Genomic DNA, 21,270 nt, shown 5'->3' with positions numbered 1-21,270 from the left:
AGGAAAGATTCAACATCTTTGTATGCTAACTGCAACAGCGAAGTGCTTTTACAAATTATTTTCCATTAAAGGGACAAAAGTTATTCGTAACTGAAGTCACAAAATTTAACTCTGATTGTAGAGTTTCAGACCAGGTGAGATCCCATGAACATCCTCATCTCAGCTGTGTAACTTTATTTTCATGTTCATGTAAATTTCAGGCAAGAAACTAAACATGTCTAGATCTGGGCTATTAAAATAGCTGAAGTCACGGAGTTGTTCATGCTCCCAGAAAAGGCATGCAAACATAATTTGCAAAAAGATGTCACATGTGGCCCCACCTTACAATACTCATTTAGCTCAATTAAATGTAGTAAGCTAGTAAATAATAAAAGGAACAATAAGCAACTTTGATAGGAATAGCAGCATTTCCATATAATAAAAAAGACATTTTATATGAAAACACGACTTGCTACTCATTGTCATAAAAAAAAAAAAGATCACAACAGCAAGAGCAACACTTAATAACTGTTTTCCATTGCTATTGTGCAGCTTTGTAAGCTAAAAGGAAGGTACGATACCTTTAGTTGCCTATGCATGCATAGAAAATGAAGTCTACAAAGTGCATAAAAAAATAAATATTCTTCTCATCTAAGTCCATTTCATAGCTTAGAAAAACAGTGATAAAAATCAATAGCTCTGAGAGCTAAATTAGTACCTTCTACCACCTAAGCACAAAGAGACCACACTAAAGATCCTGAAGTATTGCTGTCCTTTCAAACTGGGAAATACTGATTATTAAGTTGTTTGGTATGTTTGTAAGTGTGCACATGTGCACCCATGAGAAAGAGAAAGCTTGCTTTTTCTCAGGGATGTTCCTCAAGAACTCACAGACTCCCTGGAAAACAGGTTTCATGGTAGAACTGAATTTAGGGTCGAATGAAAGCACCTCACTTCTATCTCCAGGGCAGCCTTGAAGTCTGCTTTTCTCAAATGAAAACCACTATGCCATCCCCAGGACAAGTCCCTTGGTCTCTTGACCTTCTTCCCCAAGCTTCTTGATTCAAATCAGTGTTGAAAGGACTCCTGAGTATCTGTTTGTCTAGCAGTCCCAAAGCCACTAGTACATGAATAGTTCATTATTAGACACTGCAAAATCTCCCAGCAAACATTTGTTCAGGGTCCTGGGCTAGAATAACTTCTGTGCAGCCAAGTGTTAAATAACAACGCTGCTGTGAGCATCCCTATGCCTTCTGGCATCTGCTCCCCTCTCCTTCCAAGCCAGGGAAGCTGCCGTGAGACCAAGCAGCAGGGCTCCTGCTCAGCCCTGAACTGGAGGAACTGGAGCAGCACAGACCCACTTAGCGTGGTGAACTGCTGAAGGAGCTGAGCCTCCAGACATCTAAACATGTTTTCAATGGGTTGGCTTTCAAATGGTTCAGCCTGACGGACCAGCTCAGTGTGCAACCACACAGGCATCAGAACCAACACAAGGTCTGAGAGGTACTGTGCAGCCCAGGGCGGAGGGGGGGAGAAAGAACTACCGCAGCATGTACTTAGATCAGGTAAGCTATGGAGCCTTGCCTTTAGCAAGAATCTAAGTTACACTTAGTGCTCTAGTAAGTATTCCAGGACAAATGCTGCCACCATTTTTAACTTTTTTTTTCCCCTGTATTTTTTCATACTCACATGCTTAGCTGTTCCTCTCAAACCAATACTCCAAGTTTCAAGTTAAAAATACATAGCACATCCTCTCCAAGCAGGGGAAGAACTAACCAAGACAAGACAGTCTAGTTACATTAATTTCCTTGCCCCATTTACTCACTTTATGATCTTCTCCAGTCTTCCCCACACTGAAAAGGCTTCCTACCTGCACACCACACAGGCCACACTTCAAGTTTTGCTTTGACTTGGCAGCCACAACAACTGGAACACACACGTATGATACACGACTCATATCTATGCCAACAGAATATGTTCTTACTTTTGCTGAGTATCACATCCTCTTATTTCACTTTCACTCACACTGCTGTTCTTGTGCAACTGTATGCTCATTTTTAACCTCTTTTGTCAGCTCTTGAAATAAGGACCTTTCCAGGAAACAGTAAGAAGCTCAAACTGTAAAGTAACGGGAATCTGGGGGTTTCGTAGTACACACTATGTTACTGTGTTTTCACAAGGATTTTCGGAGTTTTCATTGCACTGGCAGTGGTAAATAAAAAAAAAAAAAATCCATGTAGGGATTTGCTAAAGTCAGAAATTATTCCCATTTCTGAAGATCATCCCCTACATTCTGTCATCAACGTAATTCAGACAATACAGAATTTTTAAACATCACTAAAAGGCTGAAAAAGGATTTTCAAAAGAGTATCTTCCACTTTCAGTTCTTTCCACTTATCTTTTGCTTTTACATCAGCATTAACTTATTATCTGGACACCCCTTGAGTATCTCATATGCTGAACATAAAGCCTGTGTAACTTTATCTGTCAGCTTGTTAGGAATTACTTTAAATGGATTCATTTGATTACATTAGCCGAGTTCCAAGTCCACTAATTAATAAAATCATTAGCACTTATTTCAGTGATGTCAGAATAGGGGCCGGTGGGGAGGTGTGGGGGGGGGTTGGATGTACACCTTTCCTTTACTTGCAGATGTTTTTTCAGCATTTGTCATCATAGTGCCTGGCTGTTCCACAGGCTATTATGAAACCTTCCGTGCTGGCACAGCCTGTAAGGGTATTTCTCTGTGATATAATACATCTTCCACATATACTGTCCAAAGCTGTGTCTACATTAAAGAACCCAGAGCACTCAGCAGCAGCACAGTTCTGCTTTACACGGGAATGAATATGAATGATAACTGAGCTCCACAAAATATACCCTGTGCTCTCAGCCAAAAAGGAATAGAAAAGTCCCACTTAAACACTGGCGTTAGAACCACACAGTGAATATGCACATCTGTGAGTATCTGTATTGTAGGCATGGTGGACAACAGAACACATAGAACTGCAGGTCCCTTAGCACCCTGATTTGCTAGAAACCTCCTCTGGAGATAATGAGAATCTACACTTATAATGTTGTTTTCAATTCAGTCTTATTTTAAACTTTGACACTTAGCTCACATTCACAACTCAAAACATAGCTCAGACACAGAATTCAACTGTTGTGAGGAACGCCTGAACTTTTCCACTCTGCTTTAGAACTCCCAGAATGAATTTGGTTTGTTCTATTTAGGCTCTAGTCATTTTTATTTCTGTTCCTGGTCCCCGTGTTTGCACATACAATTCATTCTAGCTGCTGTATACTGTAAGTAAGAGGAATCTTTAAGGTGGCAACCACTTCAGTTAGATTTACACCTATGGTTCCGTTTTGATTGTATGATGGTTTCTTTCTTGTTGTTTTTTGAATTTGTATGCGCCATTCTTATACAATGCACTGGCAACCCCCCCATCTGCCTGTTCCCCCACCCCAACGCTAGCAGCTTTTGGGCCCACTAACCATTTGCCAGAGAAATGCATTCCAGCGACAGTGTTGCCCAGGCAATCCTCACCAACCTCGCTTCAAATTGGCCCCGGCTAGACAGAGGTGCCACTGACAGATAAGGGGAGACCTGAAGGGAAACGGAGTCAGAGGCAAGTGGCGAAAGTCCACATGAAGACTCTTTATTAATTCTGATGTACAGGGGAAAAAATAACAAACAATAATAATGTTCTAAATGTCAAAAAACATACATGAGTTATGACAAAACACTATTTTAGTCACACACAAAACCTCTCTGCACATCAGCTGAAGGCCACATAATACCTTGTGCACCATGGGTGATAGCTGCTTATCAGTACCACCAAACAAAGGAGTTTCATCTAGGTTTACATGCAGGGTGAATAAACTGCATTCAGTCCCTATGCTGCACAGTTTGATGGTTGTAAAAGCAATAATTCCTCAATGAACAAAAACACCTTAAACATTTAATGAAGAAGAACAAAAGAAAAAAGGAAAAGCAAAAGAACATGAGTACAAACCTAATAAAACAAACAAGACTCCTAATTTAGTACAGCAGCACACATGCACAGCTTTTACATTTACAGCTCTCATTTTTGGATATTTTAACAGTGAAAGACAGGAAAACTGTTAATCAGAAATGACCAGCAGCTATAAATGACCAAGGGCTATAGGCACACTAGCTACTAAACTTGCTTTCTCGTTTTGTGAAAACTGCATCGATCTTCCTATTAACAAATGGAACAGCAGTGCCGTTCCTGAGCGGTTTGTATGAGTCATTTTCTTGAAACTGCTCTGTAAAGCACATGACTGCAACACTACAAAGGCACTCAGGCCAGGCCAGCAGAAATCCTGGCTACACTCACGTGAGTATGCTGGCAATAACGACAAAATAAACTCAATCTCTGCCGAGATTTTATTGGTACAGTACTACAGCTGAATACAGAACCTATTCCAACACGAACATAGTTTCCATCACATCACAGCACGAACAGGAATCAGTTTTTACTCAGACTAATAAGATGTTTCAGAGTTGAGATGAATTAAGCTGTCTCCAGTAACCTCCACACAAGCAATCTGGGTTGCCTAAAATCAACATTATCTGGACACAAACAATAATGCAGAGGGGAAAAAAAAGCCATCTGACATTGTGATTTAAGCACAACGGGTGAGCCAGCACTGCAGAGTGAATCCTGACACTTGAAACGGAATCTTCCAGAGTCAAGGAGTCCAGCCAGCAGCCAAGAATAATATTTCAGCGGTTCAGCCGATACTGCTGTAACCATGGCCTAGAGGGGTTTCCATGGCCATAACCACAGGAGTAACTGCACATTCAGTTGAAAATAGTAAAAGCAGACATTTAAAAATCCATAGCTTGTAGACATCTTAAAACTAATTTGAAGGAAGACACAGAGAAGCTTGGAAAACATACAGAAACTCCCGTGGAGCTTGCCCATCATCTCTTTATTCTGTTGAAGATACAACGACTTGAAATAAGAACTCTCACAGTAAGTAATTGCCCGCTTGAAAACAACTAAACGAACAGCTTCAGAAAAGCTGAGAAGAGATGAGGGATCAGCAACACTAAGCTTGACAGGTTCCTCAGAGATGCAGCGGCAATGCACCCTCTGGCCGGGACCTTCTGAAGCACTGCTTACTGCGGTGTCCAGTGCTCAAAGCAAGAGGTGCTCTCATGCATTTCGCATGTGATTTCTATTCCTTCCCTGATGTAAAACACAGTATCAGGCACCATGCTACAAAGAAAGAAGGAGCCCTGCTGGTTCGAGCAGGTTTTTCCAAGCAAACAAACAAACCAACGAAAAACCACACCAGAAAACGTGCAACAGCCCACAGCTGCCGGGAGCAGGGGGTCACTGCTGAGGAGGAGCAGCGCAGCGCATTCAGCTTGCGAGATTTTCCCTGAAAAGAATGTCAATAAAAAGCGCTGCCAAGCGCGGTAGAAAAAACGTCCTGCTACGCACCGAGCCGCCGGAGCCGCCGCGCGGCCGTGGCGCTGCGGAGCGGCCCGCAGCGAGCAGCCCCGGCCCCCGGGCCGCCCGCAACCACGGCGCCGCTCGGTGCGGGCCGGCCCCTCCCGGGGCGCCCCCCGCGCCGTGGCACGGCCGCTGCCCGGCGCCGCTCCGCGCGAGCAGCCGCGTTAGGGAACGGCCCGCGCGGGGCGCTCCGCGGGCGCGGGGCGAGCGGGCCCGAGGCTGCGGCCCCGGGGCGGGGCGGGGCGGCGGCAGCCGGCGGGCAGCGAGCGGCCGGCGGGCGAGGGGCGGGGGCGGCGCCGATCCCGGGGCCGGCTTCGTCGCGGGGCGCCCCCCGGGGGAGCCGCTTCGCCACCCACCTTCTTCCGGGGCTGCCATTTCATCATATTTGTAGAGCGGGGACGGAGAGCATCAAGGTCGCGCTCGGGCGCCGGCGGCGAGCGCAGCGGGGCCGCAGCCCCCGCTCATGCTGCCCGGCCCCGCCGCCCGGCCCGCGCCGCCCGCGGGAGAGGAGCCGGCCCCGCCGCGCGGGCCACGGGAGCGGGGCTCTCCTCGGCCGGCCCCGCCGGCACCGCTCACGCCCGCGGCCCGCGCGGACCCGCAGCGCCCGGGCGCAGCGCGCGGCCGCCCAGCGCCGCGTGTGGGGCCAGACCCCGGCCCGGCCCGGCGCCGCCCACGGCCCCGCCACGCACGGGGGCGGAGAGGGGCGCGGGCTGCGGCGGAGCTCCCCCCCCCTGCCCGGGCCCGCCCCCGGCAGACCCTCCCTCTCTGTGTCTCTCCCTCTCTGTGTCTCTCCCTCCCTCCCCCCCCCGTCCCACGGGGCGGTGCCGCGGCCCGGGCCCGCGCGCGGCGGCGGAATTGCTCCGGTAATTCCAACTGGGAATTATCTGGAGGCTGCCGCGGAATTACTTCTGGAATTTGGAATTCTCTGGAAAGGAAGCGACGACAAACGAAAGCGATACGGGCGGCGTCAGCACCCCGCATCCCCGCCGTGCGGTCACTCGGCGGCCGCCCCCGCAGCTCCGCGCCCTGCCCCGCGGGTGCCGGCAGCAGGAGGGCAGCGAGGCGCTGCCCCGCGCCCAGAGCGCCGGGCTTGGACACGCGGAGCTCCAGCAGGGGGGAGAAGTCACAGAACTGCCGCTAGCAGAGGCGCTGAGGGGATGCGCGCCACCTCCCTCCCAGCAGGGGCAGGACGCGCACACGGATCAGACGGCAGCTCCAGAACAAAGGACGCAACAGCACGGCAAGTGCTGGCGAGACAAGGAAAACAAGCCCCAGAGTTCAAAAAGACCGAAGTGCTTTCAGTCCTCTGCCGGCCTAACAGGAGCCACTGGGCACGCAGACACTGACCCCTGGCTCAAAACGCCGCCGATCCGAGAGCTGCCGCAACCCAGCAGCAGCGAGGAGCACAAGGGGCAGGCGGCCTCCTGCAGCTCCCTCTGGCAATGCTGAAGATATAAAGTAATATTGCAGTAAAGAAAGTAAGTGCTCAGAATCAGACAGTGTCATTTGCCATTGATGCTGTCAGAACGAAGCTTAATTTAATTCATGAACAGATTGCAAAATGTATTGTTTTGACACGATCAACAGGAGGTTTCTGAAATTCCTCCTGAGTAAAGATAATTAACAGGAAGGAAAGCAGGAGGTGTGCATACAAACTCATCACAGAAGGGAGCAAGCTGGTTGACTCAATCTTAATTCTTACTCCTTCAGTGATTGGCATTTCAGCTATATTTTTTCTCCTGCTTTAGAAAAAAAAAACTGTTGACACGATTTTCAAAGCCAGAGAAAATATCCAGAATAAAGGCACTATAAATGCCTGGTATCTGAAGGAAATGGTAAACATTATTCACTCTTTCAAAATCAATTATCTGAATTCTTTACAATTAAAGAAAACACTATGTTTTTTTTGTTTGTTTGTTTTGTTTGTTTTGTTGTTGTTTGTTTTTTAAGTCTCTGTTTCTTTTCCCAGCTTGGAAGCTACTCAGTACGTAGTCATCTCCATTACCAGAAGGAAATTCTCACGTCCATTTCAAAGTGAATTCATTCATTTTCTCCAGTAAAATTCAAGTACTAGGGCTTTGTAAAGTTCAGTCTTAATCATTGGACACGTTCTGCATGAATACGAACACAAAGGGGAAGACAATGTTGGTCCATCACAGTTAAACGCGTCTCAGTTCATTAACAGTGAAGTGGCTGAAAAGTAGCAATCAGCTTCTCCCTCCCCATCATCCTTGGCTCAAAATACTGCGTGTGTGTAGAGAGCCATGTGCCATCAGTCCCTGTATAGGACTATGCCTCATATGGCAGTAACCTATGATAGGCTCTGTGCATTTTCTCAGTAAGAAACAGTATTGCAAATTCATTGTGAGTGAATGGACCATACCTCTGGAGTCAGCAGAGTTTTCTCTTCCAAGCATACATCAGTAATGAATAAACATATTTTATCCCTTCCAATATTCAGGAGTGCATAGTAGTCATCATTTTGGTTGGTTAGCATAAAGTCTGCTAGTAAAATGATTAACTACACCCATACTTTTCTTTTGTTCCCTTTCCCTGATTTACTGGCATTTATAAAATTGGGACTGTGGAGATGACAGTCCAGTACATTGCACCAAATACCTGTCCATCTTCTCCTAAGGACTTAGAAGAAATTGGTGTGTAATTAAGAAATATCTGATATTAGATGCCATTCTTACAAATCAAAGAAAAAAAAAATAAAGTGTCTTTTTCAGATTAATCTGTTTCAAGAAATTCCTCTTAGTCAAGAGAACTGCATCACCATAAAGTGGATTCATTAAGCTGGTGGGGCAAGGGAGGGAGCTGGCCATCCAAGGTGAATTTTCTGGGGACTGCAGGTGCCTGTCACTAATTACAAGTTATTCATTGGTACCCTGAAATGATCAAATATGTCAATACAAGATTAAGGCTAATCTTGTTATGATGCTGAATCCCCTCTCAAGTGCTGGCACCTGAACTAGAGCCTGTAGGGAATGGATTTCTGCACAGATCTCTCTTCCATGCTAGTCACAGGGAACAAGGGACATGGAATGGTCCGCTTTATTCCTTGTTACTCATCACCCAGACTTCTAGACACACTTTTTAAAGTATTTTCTTCATAAAGTAGGTCTAGTTTATAATGTTATTTGCCCAACACAGATCATTGACAAGCAGAAAGAGGTAGCAAAAGTTCCCACCAAAAATTTGCTTTCATTGCAGAAATGAACAAGACATACACATGCATTAAATATATATATATATATATATATATATATATATGTATTCTTACAGGTCATATGCAAACGCATGTGTCAATTTTCCACCTTATTTGGGGCTTTTGCCCCCAGATAAGGCAGTTGTCTTTTAATGGACCAAGTCTTGCGATAAAACTCCATCCTTTCATCCCTTGTGAAACAAATGGGACTATACACTTCATGACTCCTTTTAGAATTACATCTCTTGTATTCCATGCTTTGTATCACAGAAAAGTGAACAGCATACTGCCCTGTTTCATCGTCTTTCCTTTCACAGCATAGCAAGAGACTCTTCTGGCATCTCCGTCGTCAATTTAAGTATTTATGCATGCATATCCACAAATAATAGATAGAGAAGCTGCAAGGAAATGAGCATTATCACAGATTGAGAAACAGAGAAGGCTTTGATGCTGTGTAGCTATGGTTCAGCAATAGCTAAAACATTGGTGTGCTATCAACACTATTTTGGTCACAAACCCAAAACAAAGTACTGTATGATCTGCTGTGAAGAATATCAACACCATCCCAAGCAAGCCCAGCACACTCAGTGCCCAACACCTTAACAAAGACTATGCATACAGAAAACAAATAGTTTACAGGTTTCCACATGAGGAACAAGAAAGAGTTCTGCCTACACCAGGGTGAGCCTCTTATTAACAGAATAGCCATTCAAACTCATCTGTAGCAGGGACAAAGAGCAACTAAATGTGGAGAAATAACTAAACTCACATGGTATGGCACCCTGATTCTTCAGAAGCACACAATTATGCTTAAATTTAAAATATTCAGAAATAAATCCGGGGGGGCAAATCCATCTTTATTTGCATGGGAAAAACTAATTATTTACTGAGGAAATTCCAGATCAAGAAGCTTAAGGATGAAGGTTTCAGTCACGAATAGAAATTCGCTGGCTAGTGCTGTTTTCTGAAGAGATGCATTATTTAAATGTCATGATGTGCTAGTAAAATATTTATGTGATAGTCTCACGGAAAAACATGTATTTCTATAGTTTATCGGGTAGGGAATATATTCTAAATTTTAACTGTATCTTACCAAGGAAGGTGGTTGCTTTCTATCTGTTCATTGTGACTGTTACTGGCCAAAGAAGCTTCAGCTGTGTCATTGTATGATTCTGACCAGAAAAAAGAACACACACATTTGGGACCTGGTTTTAATTACGACTTCCCCTTCCTTCCTTCCATAGCAAGCACAAGTACTGCTGCTATGGAGACAACTATAATTTGATCAAGACCAAATTGTAGGTGAAAAGAACTAGCCAGTGTTAAGAGCTTTTGCCTTTCTGCCCTTAAAACTGAGATTCTTGTAAACACCTTGCTGACTTCATTTTTTTTCCTAACACCTGCAAGCTGCAGACCCTGATTCTAGCAGACCTGGATTCTAGCTGTCAAGTGGCTTTGAGCACAGAAAAAAAAATAAACACCTAAGAGGAGGAGAATAGTAATATAAAACAGATGTTAAGGAAATTTGCTCTTTCTTTAGCAACACTGTTAATTTGATCAAAAAACTACAAATACAGCTTGACCTCATTCAGATGAGGCTTCCGGTTTAATCTGCACTGCTGTTTCAGACTGGACACAGGCAGAAGTAGCTTCCTCGCACTGGAAAAGCAGAAGCATCCTGTGCCTATGAAGTTCAGTTTTATGGGATTCTCCTTTTGTACAGATTAAGGTGATTAAATAAATAAAAACACACAAAAAAAATTACAACTTACACTCTAGTTCTCCAAAGGGGCTGCAGGGTAAGGGGAAGGAGGAGAAAGAGGAGGAGGAATAGACAGAGAGGAGGGGCACACATGGGAAAGAAAACAAGCACGTCAGAGCAAGAGAGACCAAGCGAACGCATGGCACATTTGCCTGTCTGTGCACTGGTGTGGCACGTCCACACTGCTGTGCTTCACAGCACTGCACAATGCCTCCTCAGCCAGTGCTGATGGACCCAAAGGACTGGCAACAATGCTGTGCAGCCATCAGCAAGGATTAGATCAGCGAATTCACAGAAAGTGCTGCCAGGTCAAGGAGAGGAAGACCTCACGCATGGGGAATTTAGAAATAAGTATTTGTGAATATAAGTAGCTGAATTCACAGACAACCACAATTTTGCTCCATGTTCAAATATTCACAATATTCCCTTACATCTCCAAGAATTGTTCCCAAATGCTGCAGTTCTGTGAGGAAACGCTCCCATTTCACATGCTAGTGATTTCAGAGGATGGTTTTGTTCCTGCATGCAGAAGCTGCTCCTTCTCGTTGCCAAGCAACCCCAACTGTACTACAGGACGTGCATTTTAGCCATCAGCAGTTTAAACCATTACCGTTTATTGAAAAATACAAATTTTAGAATGAAAACAGACATGGCTAAACCAGAAAAGCATACTCTTATTTAGCACCTGGATCACTTTGTGGGAACCCTGGAGGCTGCAGTTTGTCCGTAAGCAATAAACCACAGAATCACTGAACAGCTGAGGTTGGAAGACATCTCTGGAGGTCATCTGCTCCAAACCCTGCTCAAGCAGGGCTATCAACAGCCAATTGCCCAGGAATATGTCCCAGCCGACTTTTGAGTATCTTCACAGAGGGAGACTCCACAACCTCTCTGGGCAACTTGTGCCAGTGCTTAGTCATGCTATCAGAAAAAAAGCGTTTCCTGACACCAGAGGAAGTCCTGTGTTTCAGCTCATTCCCGTTGCCTCTTGTCCTGGCACTGAGCACCACTGAAAAGAGCCTGGCTTGTTCCTCTTTGCACCTTCCCTTCATGTATTTATTGCCTTCTCTTGCCTAGGCAGAGGAGTCCCGGCTCTCTCTCCCGGCTCTGTGAGCCTTCCCTCACAGAGAGATGTTCCAGCCCCTCCGTGATCTTCACGGCACTTCGCTGGACTCTGTGCAATATGCCCACCTCTCCTGTACAGGGGAGCCCAGGACTGGTCCCAGCGCTCCAGGCACAGCCTCACCACCAGTGCTGAGCAGGGGGACCTGCTGGCAGCAGTGCCCGAATCACAGGAACACAGATGTCACCCAATCAGTAGGAATCACAGTAATACAGGTATCACGCATGAACAATAGGCTCGTCTCTAGGCAGTGCCTGGAGGGATACCACTTCTGTTTAAATCATAAATAAAGCAATGAAAACATAAGTCCTATCCAGTGATGGCACATGACAGCTTTCCAATGAATAGCTGAATAGCAAAAAATGGGATACATGTAAACCCACAGATTACAGCACATGTTCTACCTAAAATGATGTCTTAACCTGAATATAAAGAGTTTGCCAACCACTTCAGAAGATTCGGAGTCTGTGCTTCTGATGGTAGAGAACACATGATGCAATGCGACCCCTTGGCAGAGTTAGACAAAGGGGGCAATGACTATGACCTTCTTTTATTTATGCCACTAGTGCTTACCAGTCAGGGCACATTCAAGTTAGATGTTACTTCAATAAATTAATTCCTGTCCAAAGTTCGTTTTTCCTCTGCTACAATTTACATCATATGTGCCTGTTATCCTGCCCTGTACTAAAAATAAATCGTATTTTGCTTGCATTTTTGCATTCAACAAATATGACACTTAATGAAGCCCCTTTAAATTAAGATATTATCTTCATGATTCTGGGATGCTCTAGCATCTACCATGGAGAAAACAACAGTATATACTTTTTGTCTTTGACAGATGGAAGTTCAGAAAAAACACATTTTTCTAAATGATCAGTGTACAGAGATTATGTATGAACAAATTAGCATAAAGCCATCCATGAGGAAATAATAAAGTAGAGAGGTAAATTAGAAGAGGCAGGGGAACTTCATCTATGGACAAGGTCACATTAGTCCAGCTGCAATATAACCCTATCCTGCTACCTTGCATATCTAAGAACGAATAGGTCTTCAATTACCAAAAAACGCAACAATTTCATCTTTAAGGTTGATACAAAAAAGGTAAGAAGTATATATATATTTTTAAAAAAAGGTAAGCTTTAAAGTTTAGAGAAGCCATGATCTCTTTTGCATAAGTCAACTTTCTGATGTTATTCTTCTGTTGATCAACAAGTGATATAAATTATTGCTTTTATTTCCCACAATTCTAATGAACCCCCTTAGCCTGCTTCTTGTAGTACAACTTAAACATATTTGTGTTAATTCTTTCCAGGCAATCCAGCTTCAACTTAAGTTCATTTATATGCAGAGTAGTGAGATTGATAATCATCTTACTCTTCACTGTATGATGATGCTTGGACTAAAGTTCTGAGACAAACATTTGCTAGAGGAGGAAGAGATTTAAAAAAGGGGTTATGTAAAAATGAAGGAATTCTGTGCCTGAACATGAAAAAACACCAAACAGGAAAGCAGACAGCTGTTGTACCTTCAAAGGTACAGCTGCAAACACCAGCACTGTAGCAATACAGATCCACAAATATTCTAGAAGAATGAAAACAACTACCCAATCCCTAGCAATGTTCCAAGTGTGAACATTTTTAATTATAATTTGAAATCATATGCTTGCATAGACACTGCTCCCAAAGGGGTGAATTCCAGACATATCTGAAAATGACAAGAATAAACTGAAAAATAAAATGAATTAAATGAGCCAAATTGCCAGCATATAATCCCAAATATTGTGTAATGCTAACACACCTTGGGAGATGAGGGAAAAACAGAGAGCTATAGGAAAGAAGAATGAACTTGAGGAATTCCTTTGCTACTAAGAAGAACCTTAGCATGTTACTGAGCAAGACAAAGATAATTATACAAAAAGAAGCAACACTACAGAAGAGCAAGAATACTGTGTTCACTAATCAGTGTTTTAGAACAGAGTAAGTTTTAATAAGGTCATGAATTATGAAAAGCTAGAAAGGAAAATGAAGGGATCATTTGAAGAGAATAGTCACGAACATTAAGATGGGTGGAGAAAGAATAACTGCAGTAATTAATTTCCTTTAAAAAACACAACTAGCTGCATAGTGAAACGAAACATCTAATTTACCAATAGCCACAAGAGGCAAGGTCAAACAAAACTGTATTTCTTCACTAGTGCTCCACCAAGTCCAGCCTTTTATATGCTGCTGAAGAAAATTACGTATCAAGCCTCAACCTACTCAGAGACCATCTCTTTTGTGGGTACATGTTTCAATAAGGTGTCCTGAAGAAATATTTTCAAAGTGTTTGCCACTGTGGGAAAGGACAAAGAAGTCTGAAGCAGACAGGGCCAGTTTGCGAAGCAACTTATCTCATGGCTCTGTACATCAAATATTGCCTAAGAAATGGTCAATTTCCTAAGTGTACAAAGTCCAACACAAACTGCTTTAACAAATACCTTTTCTGGAGCTTACAGAGGGAGGAAGTTACAGAGTTTTGTGATGCTGCATAGTTCATCCTACTTTTCAGGACACAGAACTTTAGAGAACTGCAATGCTCAACTTAAAATTCTTTTTTTTATTATTTTTATTTTCCTCTGAAAAGGCTACATAATAAAACTATTGTATTGTAAAGGATCTGTTTTGTCTATTCTAAAATTCTCTTCTACACAGTGGAAATAGGTGTTGTAACATGCTTCCATCTTACTCCTGAGCCCTGAGATTTTCAAGAAAAGATCCTGTAACAGTCAGAAACAGCACTTATAACTCTCTAAGGAGTCTTCTACTGATTTACAATGACAGACAGTTCTACTGCTGAACTTTCTTGTAAAATGTAGAAGAGGAATTTCATTTGTGTCTGTTCATATTTTCAGTTGGGAATACATGAATAAGATATGTGACACAATTCATCCATATTCAGTATCATCTTTTCACCAAACCATAGTGTGTTGAAGCTATACAGCAGCCCTCTTCTATGCTACAGCACTGAGAAACGAAGAAAGGAATAAACCTACCTTCTGTACAATGACAGAGTTTCTACAGATAGACAGCCAACAAGCGCTCTCAGAAAAAAATCAGATAAATCTTCAGATGGATGTTCAAAGAGCAGTTATTTCTTTAGGCTCTAGTTATGTGAAAAATAACTTCATTGTCACATCTGAGATAATTTTATAAGAAACAATCCTGATGTGCTATAAAACTATACATCATTGCTGAAATCACTGGAGCAGGGACAACTTGCACCCTGAGGGTGTATATATAAAACTCTTGCTGCTGGGGAAGTATATCCAAATGGAGGTTTAACTCATGCTGTCCTCATTACTGACAAGACTGTCAGCTCAGACATTTTCACAGTATTTACAGCAAGCAAACCTGTCTAACCCTATGGGGTGCGGTGCATCCCAGCTCTCACAGAGCCCATTCTTTCCAGAAGGAATATTTCTCTCGGATGAGTAAATATAGGTGTAGTCTACTGCATTCACCATCATGATGAAGTGTTGATGATATGTTTTTATGTAACTTCACTACTTTTGACTGTAAGCTTAGAAGAGCTCATCAAAATAAGAACCTAAATAGCCAGCGACCATGTCAAGATGCAATTAGTTTTGCTCTAAAATGGACAGGCCAGCATGCTACATCACAGAACCTGTATTCAGAACCTGACCTGCAATGTCATTTTTCAGCATAAAGTTGTGAGAGCATTTAAGAATAACTAGGTCAATTGTATCAATTGTTTACTACTATTTTTGCAATCAGTCTCTTTTCTTACTAAATATTTATGTTGGGTTCTTCACAGAGAGGGTGGTTGCACACTGGAACAGGCTCCCCAGGGAAGTGGTCACTGCACCGAGCCTGACTGAATTTAAGAAAAGATTGGACTGTGCACTTAGTCACATGGTCTGAACTTTTGGGTAGACCTGTGCGGTGTCAAGAGTTGGACTTGATGATCCTTAAGGGTCCCTTCCAACTCAGGATATTCTATGATTCTATGATTTATTTTAACAGGCGATCCCATTGCAGACTCAAAAGCACAAACTCATGCTTGAAGAGTCATGTGCACTCATTTTTACCTCCCCATTTCTCCAACACACATTTTCCAATTAAAAAAAAAAAAGTGATATTACCAGTGGATGCCCCTGAAACAGGGGCTCTTCACACATGCACAGAGCAAATAGAAAAGAGCAAGTATTGTTATATGATTCCCCATAACATCTGTGCAGACACGTCTAAAATCCTCAGAATAAGGCCTACTACTTGTGGCCACAGCAGAATTCAGAGCCCAGGCTCCACAACCCATTCCATGTACAGCCTCTGCTTTGACTATCAGCCAGGAATGCTTAATGTGAATTAAGAACAGTCACTCTCATGTAAACATCGTAAGAACTAACAAGCAATTCCATTCTACCAAGCAACTAGCAATTTTTCACAAAATTTCACACAGTTCCAAGCTAGTGACCTATGAGTCTAAATCTATACAACACATTACCAATTCCCTCAGGCATTCAGCCAACCTGAAACTTTGCTTTCAATCTGTACATTAAAACAAATCAGAGCTTGTACCATGATAATATGGTGCATTGTAATACAGATCAGTAGTTGGATGTGGTCTTTTCAAACCATGCTACTACAAGTAAAGCTCAGTCATTAGACTTGAATGGATCAATAATTTCTTATACTTGCTAAATTTATAAACTGACCTTTAAAGTAAGTCCAGCGATCAAAAAGAACAACAAAATCTCATTTATGCTCTTAAGCTTTGTAAAACTATGCCTAACTCAAGAGGAGTATATATATTTAAAAACATCACATCAGTGATGGAAAACATGACCATATTTCCTTTTAGCTTTCAGCAAGCACATTAATGGCAAAATTTCTTACACAGCTTCGTTTCTTTAATCCTCAAATGATACAATTTGATAGAAGTACCTGTTTTATTGACATGTTATTGCAGGCTCATATGACTCCAGCATTAGTATGCACAGAAATCAAGGCTTTATCCAGTACAAACAATTGCTGAACAAAGTCAGTATGAGCAAATGAAAAAGACTATAAGTGAATGCAAAAGGAAATAATGTAATGGCTTTCTTGGTCATTCTTGGCTTCTGAAAAATGTCTTTTCTAGAGATAAATAAATTAGCTAATACCATATTCTGGCTATAAGGCAGCTTCACTATCATGAAGTGCTCACCTACTGCATTCGTTAACTTGCTGTTGTAGTGCTTGGAAATTATAATCCACAGGTAGCACGGAAAACACACTTAGAACTGAAAATGTAATATACGGAAAAGGTATCTTGGCAAGTAACTTTGATAGGCAATACCTCTGACAGCAGCAATTGAACATGTGCAAGAAGTATTAAAAATGCAGGTTGGAGAATGAATTACCTGACTAGTGTAAGCAAATATAAGAAAGGGCAAGAATTAACTAAAGTCTTCTCAAACTATTAAGATCTAGGAGAGACGGAGAAAATTCTATAGATCTCAAATTTCACTTTTGCATAGGATGTCTTTTTGTATGTGCTCTAAATAGAGGCAGTGAAAGACAAAAGAGAAATTGGTTTGATAATAGTTGCTTTGCGTGGTCACATATTTTTACTCTGTTCTACATGACATGACAACATAGCAGGCTTTCTGGAACTACCTGGAATGAATGCCAGTTTTCCATCTTGCTACCCAGTTGCCATTCTGTGAGTATCATAATTTAGGTAAAGTGCTGCCAATTAACTTATACTTACCACTTCAGATAAACTTACTGTTAACCTTCTGATTAAAAATCCCTTCTAATTAAGATGTGTAAAGGCTTGGGCCTAGTAAGCATGACTTTAAAGTTCTAAAGCTAATGAAGTTTTACTACAAATTGTTCCAAATCATTACAGCCTCAATTAAAAAACAAACAATGACAAAAACAACAAACAAAAAACAGGTGTTCTGGCTGCTGAACTGAACTGAGCTGCTACAGGAACCACATACCAGATTAGACAAGTTGTTCTGTAAATCTGATAGCCTGGCCTATTAAGTCAGCCAGTTACTTTGGTTTGAATCCTTTTAACGGAACAGACAAAATCAGTCCAATCAGTCTGGAAACACCTCTAATAGATCTTCCTTCTACAGATTGAGAATACAGCAAAACTGTGTATCTTGTGTATGAGAAAGACAACTCCTTTCTGGTAATACTTGTTAAAAGGCTATGCCTTGCTGTCTGAAGTCTGGGAGTTATTTGTTGTGTCTATCCAAGCACAGTGGTATTTACAGGCCTGTGTTATTCCTTATTAAAACTGCACAGAACGTAATTTGCCTCCTTAGTTGTCAAGCACAAGACATGCCAACACATACTGCTGACAGCATGGCAAAAACGCCTACGTATCCCAAACAGAAGGAAGCAGATCCTTTTCAGAGTACACAGTCTCAAAACTAAGCAGAAGAATGACTTCTACTGAAGTATAAAGCACGAATCTCCCACCAAGACACAGGCTTAACATTCCTCTGAGGAAATGATCAGAGTACCTCTTAAACAAACCGTTCAAAAATGGCACAGTTCCACAGATTCCATGGTGGCAGTTTATCTGTACAACTCTTATAGGAGACTTGTTGTTTGTACTCTTGCATACAATTCAGCCAGATCACAATACCATTAGTTAGCAATAACCACTTCAGCCTGAAAAATCATCAGTAAACATCAAAAAATAACACAAATAGAACATAAGAAACCTCCTAAGCTTGAAATGTGCTCTCTGTCAGTCCCATTTGGATAAGGAATTCCTGACTTGCTGTAGGCGTTCCCCTCTTGCTGCCTTCCAGCAGCTCCCCTCCTCCTTTAACCTCTCAGAGTCTGTGCAAAGGGAAGGGGAAGCAAAGCTAGATTTAACTTTCTATATACCGATGACCAGGTAACGTATACTGTACTTTACAAATAGCTGACCTCAAATTTAGCAGAGAATTGTAATTTCACTCTGAAGTACAGAAAAACGCAAATCCAACATTGCATGTGAAGGACTGTTAAGTAACACATTCAGATAATGCCTGGAAGCACATTAATCTGTAGAGTGAGCTGTGCATTAGTAAACAGAAGAGTGGCTGGCACCAGAAGCCTCTGATGTAATAAAGTTGTAACCATTCATAACAGACAGTAAAAGAAAGGTGAAAACTGAAGTGATGAATACCTTTGATGGTGCAAATCATTCATATTAGCAAACTCTATGTTTTCTGGATAAAACTGGAGATTCTCAGAGATCATCTCTGAAACTACAGAAAAACGCTGAATAAGGCCTTCTAAACAGACTGCTCTTGAGAGCAAAAACCTGGGGTTTAGGAGTGAAAAACCCTGTAGAGAGCATCTGTACTTGGCAGACACTGTGACCTGACCAGGCCCAGTACAGGACATTCTTATTTCATCTCTTAGTGTCTTTATGAAAATGACTTTTCCATTTCTCAAACTGCATTCCAGCACACACATCTGGCAGTGCACTGCAGTGTGAACAGCATTTACTAGCTCTCAGTGCATATGTTATGCATCCAATGACATCATGCGCTGTTCAGCTTGCCAAAGCTCAGTCTCTACTGCACAGACCACCAGAACAGAGCCTCAGAATCTCCATGGGGAAAAAGGGCTAGCTTCCAATACAAAAGGTTGTCCCCTTGCAAAACCTTATTTAATGCTTTGTTTGTTGTATTGTGTTCTCTCCTACTCGTACCTATTCTACTTCCCATCTATTCAAAAAGAAATTTCACATCATTCCTAAATTGCTTATATTATATCCTGCCTGTAGACATTTTCTCTTTGCAGAAGGCCATAACTTCTCTGAACACAACATGCCTTTCTCCTTTTATTCAATGTGAGTTTTTAACTCTTCATCCACCTGAAAACTGGGAAATCTGTATTTCTCCCCAATAAAGCTTTAGACGTTTTTCATTGCGATAGGTAACAGTAGGTGATGCAGTACAGATTTATTGTTCTCTGAAGATGAGATCAATGGCTCATCTTGTGTGATATTCATTACTTATTGTCTCAGCAGTAAGGAATCTCTCTAGCCCATTTAAAATAGTTTTTACCTTGTAAGGCAAATCAGAAGAAAAATAGTTCTGGTTGCTGTAAAATGTTTGTGTTCAGTCATAACCAAATCTTTCAAAACCTTTTAAAGAAAAGTATATGTATGTCTACAACAAAGGACCTAATTAGCCCAAAGACTTATCACCTGTAATGTCAGGAGCCCTGAAGACAAGAACTGCTGCTGAGTTAGACCCAAGGTCTGTCCATCCTAGTACCTTATCTGACAGTGGTGACTCAAGGATGCTTATGAATCAAAGCAAGTATAAAGCTATCTTTTGCAACACACTCATCCAGATCCTGGCAACACAGTATTTTTGAGACTTCCTAAAATACATTTGGACAATTATGTGTCATGTTTCTTCAATAGCCCTCTCAGCTATTAAATAAAGAGCGGAATCCAAATACTTCTGCAGGCTGCTACAATATCCTATGCTATCCACCACATAATTAAGATGTGTGTGGATAAGCCACTGTATTTCTCACACACAAAGCAAAAGTTAACCACAGAACTCATATTCACCCATTACATCAGCTGTCATATATGGGTAAAACCAAGCAAAATTTTCTTCTCTTTGCTACGTCTGCTATCCTGACTTTGAACCCTCATTGTCTCCTTCACTAATGTGCTGTCCTCTAGCCTCTCACTTTGAATAGGTTATCAGAGGAATATATGTAATACTACGATAATTAGATTTGTTTGTTTTAACCTATTCCTTAATAATTTCATTAGGTGCCCTACCTTTCTTGTATCATGAAAACCCCTAACCAACCATTCCCTATTTTCATTCTTTACACATTGATGATTCTATATAACTTTATCAGATTATCTGTTACCTTAAAATACAGCCTGAGTAAAAGTACCCTATTTTATCTATACAGCCTGCAAGCATTTTCACCTTTTAGCTGCTTTTTAAATCACCTGTTCATAAGTCTTCTCATGTTGATGCTGTTTTCTTTTTTACAGTTGACCACTGCAGCAATCAATTTTTGTTTATTCTAGCTAGAAGGATTCTGAATTCAATTACTATTACTCATTAATAGCCACATATTGAATACATTCCTGTACACTGCTTAGTTTCCAGATTTTGTTCTTTTAACCCTTATTTCCTGCTTTTCAATCAGACACCATCATTGAATACAGTAGAGAAACTATAAAAAAAAAACCTTCAATTTATTCCTTCATTATTTTTAAACTACAACATAGGATGAGAATTTATTGAATTTAAAGGATTCAGAACACATTGAAAAATAGCTTCAAGCTCAGTAAACTGTCCATCACAGCCAAAAACAGAGAGGCAACTGGTAATTACTTTGCTAGGAAGAGGAAGATGTACGTTAGCAGCACCTGACACTGGGAAATATCTGTTTTCCTACTTCACCATTTCCATTGTGTTTGAAGAGTTCCCTGAACAATAACATATCCTCAGGACTTGCAGTACAAGCTAGCAAATCACTTACTGTCTAAAGTATACATATTCCAGTGCACAGAAATTGTATGCAATGTATTGCTTCGGAAGTTTGTGCTTTGGTCTCATAACTCACAAGACCAAGATCACTTAAAGTAATTCATAGTTATTTTTCACTTGTGTTTCCTCTATTTTACTTCATTTAATTTCTGTACGCATTGTGTGAACACATAC

The 21,270-nt window shown here is 41.8% G+C and overlaps 1 protein-coding gene and 1 long non-coding RNA gene across 9 annotated transcripts in view; one reads left to right on the top strand and one right to left on the bottom strand.

Moving 5' to 3' along the window:
- The window catches only part of TTC28 (tetratricopeptide repeat domain 28), a 158,173-nt gene that overhangs the window by 105,724 nt on the left and 31,179 nt on the right, over positions 1–21,270 (bottom strand). Inside the window, exon 1 of one of the 8 annotated variants that reach the window (XM_038187481.2) lies at positions 5,828–6,097. The exons of the other annotated variants lie outside the window; for them this stretch is intronic. Within the exon in view, the coding sequence (XP_038043409.1) occupies positions 5,828–5,854 (27 nt within the window). The 5' untranslated portion in view covers positions 5,855–6,097. Of the gene's footprint in view, positions 1–5,827; positions 6,098–21,270 lie in introns of those variants that run through there. 8 annotated transcript variants of the gene reach the window in all.
- Positions 6,257–7,927, top strand: LOC139998836 (uncharacterized). Its single transcript, XR_011803854.1, has 2 exons — positions 6,257–6,949; positions 7,441–7,927. It is a non-coding gene; the product is annotated as an uncharacterized lncRNA (long non-coding RNA).

The sequence above is a fragment of the Anas platyrhynchos genome, chromosome 16, assembly GCF_047663525.1.
Source record: "Anas platyrhynchos isolate ZD024472 breed Pekin duck chromosome 16, IASCAAS_PekinDuck_T2T, whole genome shotgun sequence".
Lineage (NCBI taxonomy): Eukaryota > Metazoa > Chordata > Aves > Anseriformes > Anatidae > Anas > Anas platyrhynchos.
This window is presented reverse-complemented; position numbering and strand designations above follow the sequence as displayed.